The following is a 19,402-nucleotide window of genomic DNA, read 5'->3' as shown; positions in this document are numbered from 1 at the left end:
GCTGTGATCATTCTATAGGGCTTAGCCCCCATTGAACTAAGTGACTTTCTTCTGAGTAAACATGCAATGTGCAGTGAAAATATATCACTAACATGTTTTTCTTAATTCTTTTATTGGATATATTGGGGAAAATAATATTTTCCTTTGTGGAAGTTAATAGAATTGTGAATTCCTTTTGAAATTTACAGAATAAGGATCTTTTTCTTTGGGGGGGGATTTTATTTTACATCAGTTAAATGGTATCCTGCTGACCTAGATTCCTTATTTCTCTGCCTTGCTATCAGTGACCAGTACATTGATTCTCTCTATGTCATGATCACATTGCTTGTATTAATAGATGAAACAATAATATTAGGTGGTTGTATTGATATTTTGTTCTGTTTCTCATCTGGTAGGTTGGATCTCTCCCTCTCTAAGCTCTCACCCCCAGAAGACATTTTCCTTACTAGATAAAAGGCAAATGTGAGGATGACAACCCTGAATCTTTTAACATGGGTCTGCCTCAGTCACATGTAAAGTGGATATGTGGGGTGTGATTTAAAGTACAAAACAGGCACACAAGCAGAGAGTGCTGAACTGTCTCTGCCCAGTGCTTAGATGTTGCTTCCTCCCATATAGTAGTTCCTTCCCTGAGTCACTTGAAGCCCCACCAAGGAAAAAAATACCTCAGGGCATGGGCTGCAGTGGTAAAAGTAGCAGGCAAAGGAAGTGTTCAGTACCTCCTGCTGACCCATTCTTTCTTGATTTAAAACGGGGGCTTTTAAGGGTTTGCTTGTCTCATATACTTTGGCCCAGAGAATATGGGCATGTCTAGACAAGTGTTTATCCCGGGGATCGTCCTGGGATCATCCCTGTGTGTCCACATGATGCACAGGGGATCCAGGGAGCAAGGAGAGATGATCCCTCCGTTTCCCTGGGATAACTGGGACCACTTGTAGCTGATTTCCCCCGTGGTCTTGGGATCATCCCAAGACCGTGGGAGGTGTGTGGGGTGCTCGTCCCGACTTCGTCCTGCCTCCTTGCAAGTAAACGCGAGGAGGCGGGAACCGAGCACAGGGCACAGAGTTCTTCAGGAGTTCTGTGCCCATCGGGGGAGGGAGCAGGAGCAGGGTTTTTTTTTTGGGTTTTTTGGTTTTTGGTTTTTTTAAACTTACTTTTTCATTGGAGTTCATATGTGCTCTTCTGTAAAAAAAAGAAAATGGCGGGTGCGATATCCCTCCTTCCTCCCGGGATATTGCACTCGCATGTGGACAAAGGGGAGGATCTCATGAGCAGAATATCATAAGATCCTCCCCCTCCCTCCCCTGGTCTAGACATGCCCTATATGTGTATTATTATGAGTTTAATACAATTTAAAGTAGAGGTAACATAGTTTTGTGAGGGACTATTAATCTCTAACAGAATTACAAATATCTTGAAGCAAAGTACAATTCTCCAAATTCTATTTAGTTCAAGGTTCATGAATTTCTAGTACCAATCTGATCCACCACCAGGATCAGGGATCAACAGAAGAAGTAGGGCCAAAGCCTTTGAATGAATTGGGGAAATCGGCTAGGGCTCCTATCATTTGACTCTTCAGGACACTTGGCTTTATGTCTTATGGATTTCTGAACCTGTGTACAGATCCACAAGATGGGGGGGGGGGGGAGAAGAAGAAGGAATCCAGTAAGCAGGGATCAGTGAAAGCATCTCTTTCAGAGCTCAAGGAAAACAGAGCTGCCAGTTACCTGGGATTTGGAAAGAAGAGGTGATGTGTAGTTAGTTGGGATCTCTGAAGGTTTGCTTTGTTTTTGTTTTCCCCCAGAGCCTCAGACTCTTTTCTGGATGATTGGCATCCATTCAGCTCATTTGTAAATAATGAGCCATTAGTTAAACATTTTCCTGAGAGAGGTATGTCATTTTGGTCAGATTTACTTATACCGTAGCGTCCTTTGTTAGTACTATGTGACTGAATTCTAAATTAAGTCCCACTGTAGTGATCTAACCATGCTTCAGTTGTTATATTTATGTGTCCATTTCTTTTCTTTTCTTTTAAACTACATGCAAATATGTTCTTTTCAATTTAAAACAAAACATAGTGAAAACAATACTGCAGCAACAACAACATTGTTTTAGACTGAGAATTTCATCACACCTACCAATTTCCATAGCGTAAGCAAGCTGTCGTTGTTGTTGTTGTTGTTAGCTCCATCACACCAACATTATACATCCACCTCCGCCATGCTGGTTGGTGTGATGGAGGAGGGGGATGGGAGGGAGAGGAAGGAAGGAAACTTTGTGCTGGCGAGACAATCTCTTTACGGGGAGGGTGGGGGTGACAAGGGAGAGATGCTCCCTCGGGGTCCCTCCGCTTTTTCTGTGCATGTTTTTACTTGAGAGTAAAGCACCCCCACACACACACACACACTAGCAAACGCAACTTTAAAACAGCTTACTATTTCTGTAAGAGTCAGATGGTTGATTCTGCTCTCGTCATCCTTCTGCACCCCCAGTGGCCGCTCAGAGAACAACAAAAGAATTGCACTTAAAGTGGTCCAAAATACTTTGCTATTTGGGGTGGGGGGGACGCAATCAAAGCAGGACACATGGGAGTACTTCATCATATCAGCAGATTATAAGGTAGAAAACATTGGAGTCCTTTGCATTCAATTCACAGTGATTGCACAGTATAACACTGGTGTGATAGAGCTCTGACTTTCCTCCAGAGAGCTCAAAATACTCTGCATGGTTATTTTCTCCCCTTCTTTCCTTACAACAACCCTGTGTAGTAGATTATGCTGAAGCATATGAATTAATAGGTTAGCTAATAATTAGCTTCATGGCTGAGTGGGAGTTTGAGACCAAAACTCCTCAGTTCAACATTCTACAATTATAACCTAATCTACACCAAGCAGGATATTTTACTATGAAAGCCATATATGGCATTTGTCAACGGGCCGCAACAGTTGTGCACAAATGCCACTTTAAAGCAGTAATGTGGCTCCTGCCTTTTACATTCCGCTTTCATAGTGGAATATCCTGCTTGGTGCCATGGTCTCAGTAGGCAAAGTGGTGACCTTAAAATGTTTTGGCTATAAATCCCACAATCCCTGGCCATGGGAGTTGATGGGAGTTACAGTCCAGAACATCTGGAGAGCACCAAATTGCCTAATCCTGCATATTTACATTGACACTCTTATAACTGCTTTTCTATAAAAAGTCCCAATAATGTACCTAATTATAATTGACAGAAGAATGAAATCTGTAGTATTTTTTACATACAAGGAACCACATAGGGAGACCTGCCCAGAGACTTTGTGGTCCTGGAGCATGTGTGCTGTTGGAGGCTATGTTGCTGCTGCCTACAGGGACAAATATGTATATTGGGGCTCAGGTGAGCAATGGGGCAGAGATGGGGCAGGGCCGGGAGTGAGGCAACACCCCTTGCTTTGTGCCTCAGTTGCGCCCCCACCCCCTGGGAAGTTATGTCTATAGGCCCTGTATCATGTTACCTATGCCATAGTTTCTGCGCTTTTAAAACATGCATCACAGGCAGGACTGTAACAGCTGCAGATTTTTCCCAGCACAAAGTGATAGGAAAACATCGGTGCCAGTCATGAAACTTTTATTTATTTATTTATTTATTTATTTATTACGTTTTTATACCGCCCAATAGCCGAAGCTCTCTGGGCGGTTCACAAAAATTAAAACCACAATAAACCAACCAACAGGTTAAAAGCACAATTACAAAATACAGTATAAAAAGCACAACCAGGATGAAACCACGCAGCAAAATTGATATAAGATTAAAATACAGAGTTAAAACAGTAAAATTTAAATTTAAGATAAAATTAAGTGTTAAAATACTGAGAGAATAAAAAGGTCTTCAGCTGGTGACGAAAGCAGTACAGTGTAGGCGCCAAGTGGACCTCTCTGGGGAGCTCATTCCACAACCGGGGTGCCACAGCGGAGAAAGCCCTCCTCCTGGTAGCCACCTGCCTCACTTCCTTTGGCAGGGGCTCAACGAGAAGGGCTCCTGTAGATGATCTTAAGGTCCGGGCAGGTACATATGGGAGGAGGCGTTCCTTCAAATAACCTGGCCCCAAACCGTTTAGGGCTTTAAATGTCAATACCAGCACTTTGAATCGGGCCCGGACCTGGACTGGCAGCCAATGAGGCTGGAAAAGGACTGGCGTAATGTGATCTCGCCGGCCAATCCCTGTTAGTAAACAGGCTGCCCTGTTTTGTACCAGCTGAAGCTTCCGGATCGTTTTCAAAGGCAGCCCCATGTATAACGCATTGCAGTAATCCAAGCGAGAGGTTATCAGAACATGGATAACTGTAGCTAGGCTATCTCTGTCCAGATAAGGGTGTAGTTGGTATATCAACCTAAGCTGATAAAAGGTGCTCTTTGCCACTGAGTTCACCTGTGCCTCAAGTGACCATTCTGGATCCAAGAGCACCCCCAAACTACAGACCCGATCCTTTAGGGAGAGTGCAACCCCATCCAGGACAGGGCAAACATCACCTCGCCGGACAGATGAACCACCCACTAACAGTACCTCCGTCTTGTCTGGATTGAGTCTCAGTTTGTTAGCCCTCATCCAGTCCATTACCGTGCCCAGGCACTGGTTCAGAACAGTCACTGCCTCACCTGGGTTTGATGAAAAGGAAAGGTAGAGCTGGGTATCATCCGCATATTGATGACACCTCAGTCCACATCTCCGGATAACCTCCCCCAGCGGCTTCATGTATATGTTAAACAGCATAGGGGCTAAGATAGAGCCCTGTGAAACCCCATGGCTTAGAAGCCATGGCACAGAGCAATAATCCCCCAGCACCACCTTCTGGAATTGGCCATCCAAGTAGGAGCGGAACCACAGCAACGCAGTACCTCCAACTCCCAGCTCAGACAACCTATCCAGAAGGATACCATGGTCGATGGTATCGAAGGCCGCTGAGAGGTCCAGGAGAACCAACAGGATTGCACTCCCCGTCTCTCTCCCGACAGAGGTCATCCCACAGGGTGACCAAGGCAGTTTCCGTTCCAAAACCAGGCCTGAAAACCGATTGAAATGGATCTAGATAATCCGTTTCATTCAAGAGTGCCTTTTATAGCATAGGAGCCCTGCTAGAGGGGGAAATGGCAAAGCTAGCCATGTGTGAAGATAGTCTATATAGCTTCATCTCTCAATGACCAGCCCTGGCCCAATTCAGCCTCGATTCTCCTTTCCTGGGAGAAACTGCTGCAGGCCTGTTTTTTAGAGCCCTACCAAGAAGCCTTATAGAAATTGTCCATAAACCAGTTAAGCTACAAACACCTGTCTAAAACCCTGAATTCCATGCTCAAGGTTCAGCAAATAACAAACCACATGCCTTTTTCTTGCCTCATCTTCCCAGTGGGAGGAATGCTTTTTTGCTGCAAGCTTGCCTCAAGCGCATGAGGTTATTTAAATGGCAAACTGGGACCATTTCCAGAATAGTGCATCTATTTGTAAGTATGCCGGCCTGCCATTTATGGCTTTCTGACTCTGAATTTGACTGAATTAAGTAGCCTAGGTAGGCTTGTAGGGGTCCCCAGAGGTCAGGCTCCAGAGTCTTATGTTTGGCCCTGACCTAGCCAGTCCTGTTTTCTTCAGCTCTGCTACACAGCAGTTTTGATACTTTATGTCAGCAGTTTGCAGCTTCTGCCCCTCAGGCCCTGAATGAGCATTTTAACATTGGTTTAGGGTCCATTCCCTTTTCCTCAATTCTCAGTCTGTTTTCTGTCAGCCTCTGTCTCCTCTACCTGTTTTTACCTCAGGTTTACAATACTTCTGGTTCTCTTCCCCCCATTTCCCTTTTTATTCCTGTATTTACTACTTTATCAATCAAAATTCCAGAAATAGCATAGAAGGACATGAAGCAAATAATTAAAAATGTAATAACAAAATAGCTTTAAGAAGCTCCTTTCTTTTAAGATTTCTCATACCTTGCCTCTTCTCATATCTTACTAGAGATATTGAAAGATTTTAGTTCTAGCCCAATACCCTCCAACATTTTTTTTTTAATTCAGGATATATTTTACTTTGCCTTCCCACTCCAGCAGGAGTACTTAGAATGTCTCACAATGTTTAAAGCAATAAAACAGCAATGCAGTAAAATCATAACAATACAATACAATAAACCAAACCTGAGGAAAACATAATCACCAAGAAAGAAATAACTAAAGACATACCATGGTGTCTGAAAATATTAAACAGAAGGCAAACCAAATGCTGGACTGAGCAAAAAAATATATTCATCAACAGTGACAATAATATTGATAGGAATATTTTTTATTATTATTATTATTATTATTATTATTATTTTAATATAAAGTAGAATAATGAATCTGGTTATAATATAATATGGCTGCAACCCAAACACATGCAGCAACATTTACCTAGACAGTTACATTCAACAACATGGAAGACCCCATAAATTGCCATCTTGTGTTCTGACAACCGGGGGTGGGGAGGTGGGGAATCTTGTAGAAACATGGTTTAAAACACAGTTGCTTGATATCATACTTCATTTGAATACTTTTCTTTTTGAATAGAGGGGGGTTGGCTGGATGTTCCTGAGGTACAGTTTGCTGATGGCCCTTGTGGGAGCCACTATATATCTTGTAAGGCTTTTTATTTTAAGCTTTTATTGTTATATTATTTTCATTCCATTAAGGTTTTCTATTAGGATTATTGTATTTTTTTTTTGTAGTTTTGTAAACTGCTGACTTATTTTATTATATATACAGCACTTTATAATAAGCACTATATAAATTATTATTATTATTATTATTATTATTATTATTAACACAATTTCATCACCTGCATCATGAGAAATTACGTAATGTTCATACACATTTGCATGTGCACTAGATTCATAAACTGCATCCAACCTTAGAACTTATACATTGAATTTGCAGAATCCCAGGGGAGGGAGTTTGTGAAAAAACTGTTTGTTATTTTTTAATGTAAAATCATGATTGGCTATAAGTTTTGTACTTTAGTTAAACACCTAAGCTTGAAATGAAACATGACATGCCTCGAACCTCTGCAAAAGTTACAGTGCATGGGGGCCTGACTGTTAACAGAAGCCTTGGTTACGGTTGCTAAGGAAGATAGCACCTTCTGCAGTTGACAGTTCTGAAAGTGAATGTCCCTGGTATTGGGGTTAAGCTGATTCGTATTCTGAGAACTACTCTAAAATAAGTTATATTGGTCATTGGGTAAAAGTCCACTGAAGGGGTTCCTCAAAGGTGGCCCCAGGTTATTAGTCAAAGGCTGTGGTAAGCAGAGTTTAAAAGGCCTGACACAGTCGTAGAGAAGAGCTTGGAACAAGATTACAAAGGGCTAAAAGAATATCAGGCAAAAGAAGAGAATGAGGCTGGCCTTGAGAGAAGAAGAGTTTAGAAGGGAACGGCTGGAGGACAGCAGCTGATGACACAGGGATCCAGAAGAGCTGTGCTTAAGGAGGCAGAGAAACTTCAGTAAGCAGGCAGCTGAGAATCTGGATAACCAGAGTCTTCAGTATGGTGAAACATATCTTCAGGAAGAAGTATTTATTTAGGCTGAACAGCCATCAGGTCAGAGAAGATGAGTGAGGGCTGGACCTGAGAGAAGATATCATTCCAGAAAATTATCCTGTTCTGTGAATGCTGGTTGAAAGAGAAAATAGGCCCTTGGTTTAAATATGTGTCCTCTATATTCCTAGTAACTATATCATATGTAAATAAAGAAGAGTATCTGAAGTTATAATATTTATCTTACAACAATATATTGTTCTATCTTTAAATTAATCCCATGTGTACTTTTTAAAGCGCTATTATAAATACATTGTCTTGTTTTTTGTTTGTTTCTGATGTGGGTCAATCTCATACTGCTACAAACAATCTGAAATCAAAGGAGTGTTTATTTTAGGAACAACAGGAAGCTGCTTTATACTGAGTCAGACCATTAGTCTATCTAGTACAGTATTGTCAACACTAACTGGCAGTAGCTCTTCAAGCAGGTGTTTTTCCTGCCTTACCAGGAGATGCCAGTGATTGAATTTGGGACATTCTGCATGCAAAGCATGTGCTCCTGCCACTGAGCTACAGCCCCTTTTAATACACGGTGGCACTGGGGGCTTATTAGCAATGTTATATTAAAGAAATATATAGTTCAGGGGGTCATTTGTTTTTGCCGCAGTCTAGGTGGGATTAAATAAAACTCAATCCCAAGCTTTCTACAGAGCTAAAAAAACCACCAAGAATCCAGCTATAATGCATGTGTGTATATGCGAGCAAATTTTTAAAGGGTACTAGAAAAAAGAACTTTCATAGTAAAGAGAGAGATAGTACTTTCAAACATTATTTTTCTCAAAGAAGTTTCCCTCTGCATAGTCTGCATTCCTGTTCTTTCTGTCAATATTTAGAATGTTTGTGTACATTCTAAGCCATTATTTATTTATTTTATTTATTTAAGGATTTTTATGCCGCCATTCAGCCAAAAAAGGCTCTCACGGCGGCTTACAAAAGTATTTCTTGACAGTCCCTCCCCACAGGCTTACAATCTAAAAGACATGACACAAAAGGAAAGGGGATTGGGAGGGAGGAGGAGGAGGGGGGAAAGGAAAGCAAATTCAGGCACTACAATCTTAGTTGCAAAGTTCAGCAGTGACAGTTGACAGCAGGAGGGAGGGGGCTCTCAGCTGGAGCTGGACCCAGGCACGGTGGAGAGGTGCCTGGCTGCTGCTTCCTCCCTCACTGGTGGCCTCTGCAGAGACAGTTGGTAGCAGGAGGGAGGGAGCTCTCAGCTGGAGCTGGACCCAGGCACGGTGGAGAGGTGCCTGGCTGCTGCTTCCTCCCTCACTGGTGGCCTCTGCAGACAGTTGGTAGCAGGAGGGAGGGGGCTCTCAGCTGGAGCTGGACCCAGGCACGGAGGAGAGGCGCCTGGCTGATGCTTCCTCCCTCACTGGTGGCCTCTGCAGAGACAGTTGGTAGCAGGAGGGAGGGGGCTCTCAGCTGGAGCTGGACCCAGGCACGCTGGAGAGGTGCCTGGCTGCTGCTTCCTTCCTCACTGGTGGCCTCTGCAGAGACAGTTGGTAGCAGGAGAGAGGGGGCTCTCAGCTGGAGCTGGACCCAGGCACGCTGGAGAGGTGCCTGGCTGATGCTTCCTTCCTCACTGGTGGCCTCTGCAGAGACAGTTGGTAGCAGGAGAGAGGGGGCTCTCAGCTGGAGCTGGACCCAGGCACGGAGGAGAGGCACCTGGCTGCTGCTTCCTTCCTCACTGGTGGCCTCTGCAGACAGTTGGTAGCAGGAGAGAGGGGGCTCTCAGCTGGAGCTGGACCCAGGCACGCTGGAGAGGTGCCTGGCTGCTGCTTCCTTCCTCACTGGTGGCCTCTGCAGAGACAGTTGGTAGCAGGAGAGAGGGGGCTCTCAGCTGGAGCTGGACCCAGGCACGGAGGAGAGGCGCCTGGCTGCTGCTTCCTTCCTCACTGGTGGCCTCTGCAGACAGTTGGTAGCAGGAGAGAGGGGGCTCTCAGCTGGAGCTGGACCCAGGCACGGTGGAGAGGTGCCTGGCTGCTGCTTCCTCCCTCACTGGTGGCCTCTGCAGAGACAGTTGGTAGCAGGAGGGAGGGGGCTCTCAGCTGGAGCTGGACCCAGGCACGGAGGAGAGGTGCCTGGCTGCTGCTTCCTTCCTCACTGGTGGCCTCTGCAGAGACAGTTAGTAGCAGGAGGGAGGGGGCTCTCAGCTGGAGCTGGACCCAGGCACGCTGGAGAGGTGCCTGGCTGCTGCTTCCTCCCTCCTTTATATTATATTATATATATTGTATATATATATATAATACATTATATTAGGTAAGACAATAGGATGCAGAGTCAGCAGTGCCACTGCCACCCTTAACCACAAAAAAGCTTGTATGCTAATCAGTTAGGTGAGAGGTAAACATAAAACCTGTTCTGTCTGTTGATATCTAGTATAATAAATAATGACTTGGATCCAGACTCATTCTTTACTACCTTTGAAATCATTGGGTCATTGCTAGTCATACTAGCTTAGTCTAGGTCCAAGGCATTGTTCTGTCTAGAATTCTCTTTTTTCTAATAAATTTTCCTAATAGTGATGAAGCTGAATTTAAAGCAAACTGTGTTTCTTATGTGTACGTTATTTATGTGATTGTGACTATAGAGAAAGACTCAATGAGATTATATTAATCTATAGGATAGCTGTATTTATATTATATAACATTTTAATTCTTAATCTCATTAAGGGAGCAATCCTATAGCCACAAGACAGCATCTGTGGGGCCATAGAATACTTTGCATTCCTGGATGTGAGGTCGGAAACAGCACTCCAATGTTGATCTGGAAATCTGTGCTCCGCCCCCCTGCAGCTGGTGCAGAAAGAACTGTGTTTGGCTGCTTCCCCGAGGTCAGGAGCTTGACCTTGGAAAATAAGTAAAGGGGATGTTCTGGTGGGCTTGGAGAGGAGGGGACTGGAGAGACCTGGACACGAACTATCCTGAGGCCTCTCCAGCTTCCTTCCCACTCCTTCTGGAATACCCCAGCTTGAATGGGCAAAAAAAAACCTGCCTAACAAAAATGTAGAGCCAGAGGAGCAGGGAGATGACAATCACCTCCTCTGCTCCTCCCACTCTGCACTAGTTGCTCGGAAACTTCTGAGTTCGGATGCTTATGAATATTTAGGGCATAAGTCATAGGATTGTGCCCTATAGAACATATTTGAGGCCCAAACAAACCTGTGAAGTATTTAAAGATATAAACATGTTTAAGGCCATCTAGTAGGCTTCATGGTGGAGTAGCACTTCATTTCTGGGCTTCCAACATGCAATTTGTTGCAAATGCAACACTTTAGTTTACTACAGTAGAAATCACTTGATGAGTAGAAATCATCACTTTAGAAGTTGTCTCAATACATATTTATTATCTGGCTTCTTGGCTCCTAATTTGGGGATATTGGAAAATAACTCCCAAGCTAATGCTTCCGATGAAAGGTGTTCCTCAAATTCCCCTTTGCTAGGTCATGCTAAGGCCCTTACAAGCTTAAATCTTGTTCCCCTTTCTGATGGTGCTGACAGATACCCTTAATACAGAACTCATTAAATGCATTTATGCACATGCAGAGCTCCTGAATTTTTTGTTTCAATTGAAATATATGGTGTAGCCCTTGATGGTAAATTGGTTTGTATGCACTATAAATAGAAGGATCAGGAGTTGACTTTTAATCATTCATGAACTGAGGTGCACATGGTCACCTCTGTGGATAACTATCAAGGAGGCCTAAGACTTCTTTTTAAAGAAAAAACCCTGCTAAGTCCATCACATCATTCTTTCTCCTTTCCCTTCTATTCCCTTTCTTTACTATACAAAATAGGAAGCTTATAGCTGCACTTTCAAACCTAAAAGAGGCCAACTCTTCCTCAGTGTTAATGTAAATTTTTAAATCCCCTTTATACTTTTTGTTATGCTTATGGATTAGGCTCTTTTAGAAAACAGGCAGCTATTTGGGGCTTCTGAATATATTCTGAATGTACTGTTTTCTTCAGGCAGAACAATTTGCACAGCAGTAAAAATTATAGTTAAAAATACTAACCCTGAGTAGGCATCTATTATACCCATTATCCTAAAAGATTTCTATGCAAATATTGTCAAAGATTTCTGCACAGCAGGAACATTTTTTTAAGCCCTTAGAGTTGTTTTGGTCCCTAGGAATGTATAAAAATGACTATCAAAATTCTGTTTAGTGAAAGATGGAATAAAAAAGCGGCATTGTTAGGAAGTCCATATTTTTCCCATTTTAATTGCCTAATACAACATGGCAATGAAGCGATAATTTTATTCAGTTGTGCAGCTTATGTATAAAGCTTCCTCTTTAGTTGTAATCGATTGTTGAAGCATAAATTGACATCAAAGAATAAAACATACGTGCAAATTTGGTGAATCACACTAGAATGGTGTTCCTATCCATGTACCTTAGAATCAGAAGGCTGTAGTCTAGGGACAAGGACTAGTTTATACACACTATACATCACGTCCTATATATCTTCGTGGGTGTGCGTTATTTGGATCTGAAATGACATTTTCAGCAAATCTGTGGTTGTGGTATATAAATCAGATAATCTTCTTAAGTCTACATTTTGAGTGAAACAAAACAAACATAATTTTTAGTGAGGGTTTACGTAATATTCAGCAATCTTTTCTGGTATATTTATTATTATTATTATTATTATTATTATTATTATTATTATTATTAATTTATTTATATAGCACCATCAATGTACATGGTGCTGTACAAAGTAAAACAATAAATAGCAAGACCCTGCCACATAGGCTTACATTCTAAAGCTATTCTGTTGCCTAAATGGCAGAAAGAAGTTCGTTTCCCTGGAGGACTGTGCCAATTTTATCCTTCAGGGTGGAATCAGACTCGCAGACCTTCGGCAGATGCAACCCAACTTTTATTTCTCAAGAAAGACCAAAAAAACCAGCAAGCTAATGCCCTGCAGGGTCTGGCCCCAAACAATCTAAAAGTAATTCTTTATATTAGCATACAAACAATGGGGATGAGTCACAATCATGTGAGGTTACTTCAGAGTCACACGTTTAAACGCCACGTTGCTGTTGCTGGGCAGAGTTTGCACTCAGAACATAAAACTTTGCTCTCAGCCTACTATCTTAGGCACAGATGTGTTTTCAGGGTCTTGTGATTAGCTAATTCAAGCAGACATTTCGCAATTTATTCAACAATTCCATGTGGTTCATTCCTCTTTGTTTCTTAGGATAAGGAATAGGATAGTAGATTAATCATACCAAACCAATTTCTCATTGTGGGATGAGAAATTGGAGGAGGGACTAGGGCCTCAGCTAGACCTAGCAGTCTAGCAGGACGGAGGGGTGAAGATCTCGCGATATTTTTATTGCGGGATCTCTCCCTCTGTATACAGGTGACAGCCTTGGAGGGTGAGGATGTCGCAGTTGCCATTTTGAAAAAAAAATCTTAAAGAGGAAGAGCACATGAACACTTGTGCGCAGAAAGGTATGGTTTTTTAAAAAAATTAAACTTAATTTTCCCCCTCCCCCCCGATGGGCACACAGCTCCTGAGGAGCTCTACGCCCTGTGCACAGGTCTCAGCTCCTTGCGAGGAACCGTGAGGAACTGGGACAACCTGCAATGCCCGCCCACACGTTCCGCGGTCTCAGGATCATCCTGAGACTGCGGAAAAAGCGGGCTCAAAGGCTAGGGCGCGATCCCGTGGCAAGGGAGGGATCATTCCTCCCTGATCCTGGGATCCCCTGTGCGTCATGTGGACGCACAGGGCCGATCCTGGGGATCGCCCCGGGATTTTGCCCTGTCGAGCTAAGGCCTAGGTCACCAAATTTCTCGATGGGGGACAGTTTCTTGGAGATTGTAGCACAGCATGTTCCTTTTTGTTATTTTTTGTGCTGCCACTACAAGTGACATCAGCAGTAACTATGTTGGTAGTTTGGCCAACATTTTGCATCCTCACAGTTCCTCATACCCAGTGTCATTCTGGGGAGGAAGAGGCAGGCATCAATCCAAAAAGTGGTGGGGGAAATTCTGCAAAGTGCCTTTCTATTTCTACAGGGTAAGAAAAGACAAAAATCTCACAACATTTCTCAGAAAAACATCTGAGAAACTTTGGCTTAGCTGTAGTTCTTCTCCAGAGTCTACCAAATATTAAACCTCTGAGGAGAGTTTGTGAATACATCTTGCCTCTATTGCAGAAATCTGCCTTTCAATTTCTCGAAAGTTGTTTCCTTTATGAAAGAGGGTTCTATTTTTCTACCTCATTCTCAAGGTGCTCTAAAATTATTTTTGAGTTTGTTTTGGTAGTGTTTATGAACTTACTTTGTCATTAGAAGGAGGTTCGCCTGGCACCTACACTATATTCTTTCAGACTCCAGGTGAAGACCATTTTATTCTCTCAGCATTTTAACAGTCTATAATTTTAATGTTTTAAATTTGTATCTTAAATTGTATTTCTGTACTGCTGCTGATTTTATCCTGGTGGTGCTTTTATATTGTATTTTATATCATGTTTTTATACTGTTTGTTTTATATTTTGACTGTTTTTAATTTTTGTGAAATGCCCAGAGAGCTTCGGCTATTGGGCAGTATAAAAATGAAATAAATAAATAAATAAATGAGAGTGCTGCTGTATGTATTTTTTCTCCTTTCATCTACATATCACTCTGCAGGCTTCCTGGCTGGCTCCAGTTCCTGGTTTGGAAAACCCATTTGTGTGGGGGGGGTGGGGGGGAATTACTTTATGATGTCCCTGGGTTTTAATTGAAGTGTTGAGGCGGCTGGAGAGATGGTTGTACAATTAAATGGGGACACTCAAACACAGTCCTTGGCCACCTCAGAAGTAAAGCAAGCACAGGAACCCTGAATCCCACTCATGAGAATTTCTCTGAAATGTTCTTCTTTGAACCTTTTTTTTCAAAATAATTTATTTTCTATCAGATTGAATAAGAACGATTGAAAAAAATATGGAATAATTTTTGGGAAGAGCAGTTGTCCAGAATGTGTCTTGCCTTCTTATTTGTGGAGGTTAACCATATCTAGACAACTTGTGTGCTCACAACTCTTTGAATTCCAGTTGTCTTGCCTTACATCTTCTGAATTGATACCTTTGTGATTTAGTTATAGCACTACTTATTATTCAAACATTATGGATTTCTAACAAATTTTCCCTAGAGAATTATCAAAATAAAAATTTTCTACAGAGATTAGACTTTATTGTCACCTATGCCGATATTAAACTACCATTTCTACTTATAAAAATATTAGGCTCCTAATACATTATCTACGGAGGCTTAGAATTTAAAATAAATTGCTGAATTTGAGTCTTCCATAGCTGAACTTTATTTTTCTCTATAGAGCAATTAGGCACTTTTGCAAAGTTCCATGAAATACTAAAAAGTATGCATGATAAGTAATGCAAATAAATATTTGTACTTTTATTTGGAATTAATTGCCTTTGCAGTTCAACCCAATTGGTGTTCCTCTTTATTCACATTTGTGTATGTAATATTTTAAAAATTCAGTAGAGTTGCTATTTTTATTGCAACCAATCACCTAGCTGAACAGGCAACTGTGCCATTTGTAAAAGTGGCTTTCATAATCCATTGGGTGAATGGCTGCTATAGAATCTTCTGTTAAATGTTTTAATATATAGAATTCTTTCCAAGATTGCCTTTAGTGAGCTATTGCAATGTAAGCCATTTGCAATTTCCTGTTCAAGTTTACATGGGAGGAGTCTGTGAAATGTCACCTTCCCATACCAGTGTCACTCTTCCTTATGTTTCTTCAACCTTACTTTAATCAATAAATAAATATCATTTGTGTGTTTAACATGTTATGTTTTAATTCAGACTACAGAACACTGTTGATACTGTTATTTATTGCTTATAACAAGAATATTTTTGTTATGTGTTTATATAATAGAGAAATGCATGTAACAAAGCCTGCTATTATTTACACACAAATTGTACAGTTAAGTATAAGAAGCCTTTTCTCACATTTGTGTAGACTAAGTTTTTCTTTGAACTAATTTAACAAAATATCCTAAATTGACTTTCTTTGTATTTTTAGTTGTATTGCTTGATACAACCACTGCAATTGGAGAGCTAGGATGGAAAACCTATCCTCTAAACGGGGTAAGTCAGTCTGCAAAGATTTTAATTGTTTTGTGCCTGAATAAACTAGGACAAATGAATAGACAATACATATGTTTCTGGTCCAGTAAAATAGGAATCAGTGTCCTCAATTCACATAGAAACTGTTTTTTAGTAAAAGTTTCTCAAAAGAGAACTCTGAATATGCACACAAACAGCATTATCTACTAACCACCTTTCAGGATCATCAGGTGTTGTTTTATTAAGTATGAATCTCTCTCTTTTTTTGGCAAACTTGTGAATTTTGATTTATCATTTAAAATGTATACAAATTAAATTGGATCTTATACTTCATATTTGGTACAGAGCCAATAAAAACAATGTTTTTAAAAATGTTTTTTTTTTTAATTCAAAAGGGATTTTTAATTAAAATTTTATTTTGAATTTATAATGATCAATAAACTGAAATTTCTCTCTCATTGTAAAAATAACATGCCAAACCCAAACTCAGGGAGGGCAAAAGGGAAGTGGGATGGTGGGAGAAGAGAGGAGAGCATGGATCCCACGGGATCCTACAGCTTGCTCTCTATTGCCGCTCCTGCTTATCAATCGGTAAGTCAGCTAGACTGGCTTAGAGGCCAAACTAGCTGAAATTGCTTTTGTTTGTTTTTAGGAGGAATAGGAAGTGAAATTGCTTCCATCATTCTAACTGCCCTGTATGGCTCTTGCTGGTAGGGCTTTGGATAGACAGAGTGCTCCAATCTCAGTGCCCTCATCTATCAGGAGGCTCATAAAATGTCTCTGTCATAATCACACACATTGAATTACCTACCAATCAAATATGGGCATTCATTTCAGTGTTTCTTCATAAAAATGGCTCTGTCCAATCTAACTATCCAATAACTCTAGGCAGTGCTAGAAATTAATGAAATGCTGGAGACGAAATGGAGAGATGTTGCCAGTCTACGTCAACAATTCTGGGTTATGTGGACTAGTCATTGGTCTGACAGAGGGGCTGCCTATATGTTGTTTTTGCCCTGGGGTGGCTCCAAATCCACGCTGTGTCAGTTATATGATTTGGAGCCACCCCGGGGCAAAGAGCTGAAGATACACAGCTGAAAAGTCAAGGACTTGCCATGACTTTTCCTGCCCAAGCGAGGTCAGCATAGCTGTTCCGCCATCTGTCCTTGCTTGGGTGCTGTGTGGAGGGGGGTTCCTGTGCAGAAGGTGAGCTCCCGTTGGTCATTGGAAGCTGTGGGAAAGGGAGGGGATAGGCCCAATGAGCCCAGTGAGGATTATTCGCTGTCACCCCGCAGCAGGGATACTGCAGGGTTTGGGGGCGTGGAATGGTGCCAATTAGGTGCCATGAAGGCAGCCTCAGAGTCTAAAGTGACTTCCTAAATTCCTGAGTTTCTTTGGCTAAAGTCACATGTGCTTATATGGTAGTGGAGCAAGGGACATAAGTTAGGACATACAGCTTTTTCTTCAAGGTCATTTCTTGGTCAGAAAGCTGATGATTGCCAGATAATCCTGATGTGCAGTGTCCAAAATGTGACTGGATAGATAGCAGGGTCAACATTGGTAGCCCAATTATCTGCACCTAGTGAGTGTGAATGAGGCACAGTTTGGTACATGCAGTTTGGCCTTGAGGAGTCCTGCTTGGAAACTAGTCCTTGAAAACTCCCTCAGCAAAGTGCTGTGAGTGGTACCTCTGAGCTTCAGGTGGGGGATGGGAGCTGAGGAAGGTAGTGGTATTGCCTGGCAGATTTTTCAACATTAGAGCTACTTTGGGGGAAAAGCAAGTGAGAGTGCAGCAGCCTGTAGGGTAGTGTTTTTGTTTTGTTTTTTATCTTCTCCTGTTTGCCTGGTGAAACAACCCAGGAACAGCCCACAGTTGCAGGTTCAGACATCATGACAATCCATGATTTAAACAACCCGGAGTGCTTACCCAACAATAACCATGGACTTCTTTCTGGTTGTTCATGGTTTACGAACCATGGTTTGTTAGTGAGGCTGTGTTTGCATGTCATGACAACCTAGAATTCAGTAACTTAAATTATGAGTTGTCATGTTATGCCCATGCGATCAATATAGGAAAGAACAGTTAGAGGCAAAGTGGAAAGGAACAGTGGAATGTACTGGAAAGAAAAAGGAAAGATGTTATAGTACAGTTGTTGTTGTTTATTCATTCAGTCGCTTCCGACTCTTCGTGACTTCATGGACCAGCCCACGCCAGAGCTTTCTGTCAGCTGTCACCACCCCCAGCTTCCCCAAGGTCAAGTCTGTCACCTCCAGAATATCATCCATCCATCTTGCCCTTGGTCGGCCCCTCTTCCTTTTGCCTTCCACTTTCCCGAGTATCAGCCTCTTCTCCAGGGTATCCTGTCTTCTCATTATTTGGCCAAAGTACTTCAGTTTTGCCTTTGATACCATTCCCTCAAGTGAGCAGTCTGGCTTTATTTCCTGGAGTATGGACTGGTTTGATCTTCTTGCAGTCCAAGGCACTCTCAGAATTTTCCTCCAACACCACAGTTCAAAAGCATCTATCTTCCTTCGCTCAGCTTTCCTTATGGTCCAGCTCTCGCAGCCATAGGTTACTATGGGGAATACCATTGCTTTAACTATGCGGACCTTTGTTGTCAGTGTGGTGTCTCTGCTCTTAACTTTTTAGCAAGATTTGTCATTGCTCTCCTCCCAAGAAGTAAATGTCTTCTGATTTCCTGGCTGCAGTCAGTGTCTGCAGTAATCTTTGCACCCAGAAATACAAAGTCTGTCACTGCCTCCACGTTTTCTCCCTCTATTTGCCAGTTATCAATCGTCATGGATTCTGGGCATAAGAGAGATCCTATTTAGGAATATACCTTCCTTGCTTTTGTAAGATGCTGCATTCAGTTGTAAATTAAAATATTTTCGTAATCAGATGTTCACAATTGTTTAAGAAATACTTGAAGAACTATCAGGGCAAACTTGATTTAAATCAGTCCACCCTGATTTGGTGTGATTCAAAATGTATCGTAGGACTATTTCAAAAATATACATAGAAGAAATGTCCCTGTCTGGTGTTAAGAATATGTTATCTAGAATGTTGTTTGTCAAGTTTAAAGGTCCAGTATTGCAAACATTAACCGCAACTCAGTGAACCATCTGCAGAACAGGGTCCCACTGCTAACTATGGAAGTCATGGATCAGCAAATGCAAGCTGTTCCATAGCAAGGGGGAAACCCTGAGTGCATTTTCAGTACTCAGCTGTTGGATTCTGGCCATAAAGTTATGCAAATATATAATACAGAAGATAAGAATTGTTATTGGGAGTATTGTGTAACAGTGCTAGCTCTCATGGAAACTGCTAGTGATTGAGAGATGCTTGTCACTCTGTTGTAAGACATTGTAGCACTTCTAAGCCTGTGTGCACCCGTTTCTGGGGAACATGAGTGGGAGGGTGCTGTTGCACCTTGTCCATCCCTGGCCGATGGCTGGTTGGCCACTGTGTGAACAGAGTGCTGGACTAGATGGACCCTTGGTCTGATCCAGCATGGCACTTCTTATGTTCTTATGTCTGAATGAATTATGTGCATGCAATGAACCTATGGAATGATTATATACTGTACATCTGTATCAGTCTTGGGAGGAGACCAGTATATAGAAACTATGGTTCCAGTCGAGAAATATGCTCAGCACTGAACTTTCTTTTTTCAATAGCAGCTCCCTGTATCTTATCAAAAGCAACTTCTGCCACTTAGGGTCCCTTCTGACATT

General features: G+C 41.9%; 1 protein-coding gene across 3 annotated transcripts in view; it reads left to right on the top strand.

Moving 5' to 3' along the window:
- EPHA6 (EPH receptor A6) overlaps positions 1–19,402 on the top strand; it is a 506,479-nt gene that overhangs the window by 28,318 nt on the left and 458,759 nt on the right. For all 3 annotated transcript variants that reach the window (XM_063126817.1, XM_063126816.1, XM_063126818.1), the window contains exon 2: positions 15,624–15,688. In XM_063126817.1, the coding sequence (XP_062982887.1) occupies positions 15,624–15,688 (65 nt within the window). The remainder of the gene's footprint in view (positions 1–15,623; positions 15,689–19,402) is intronic.

The sequence above is a fragment of the Elgaria multicarinata genome, chromosome 5 (assembly GCF_023053635.1).
Source record: "Elgaria multicarinata webbii isolate HBS135686 ecotype San Diego chromosome 5, rElgMul1.1.pri, whole genome shotgun sequence".
Taxonomy (NCBI): Eukaryota; Metazoa; Chordata; class Lepidosauria; order Squamata; family Anguidae; genus Elgaria; species Elgaria multicarinata.
Note: the sequence above shows the minus strand (reverse complement) of the source record. Positions and strands in the feature narration are given on the sequence as shown.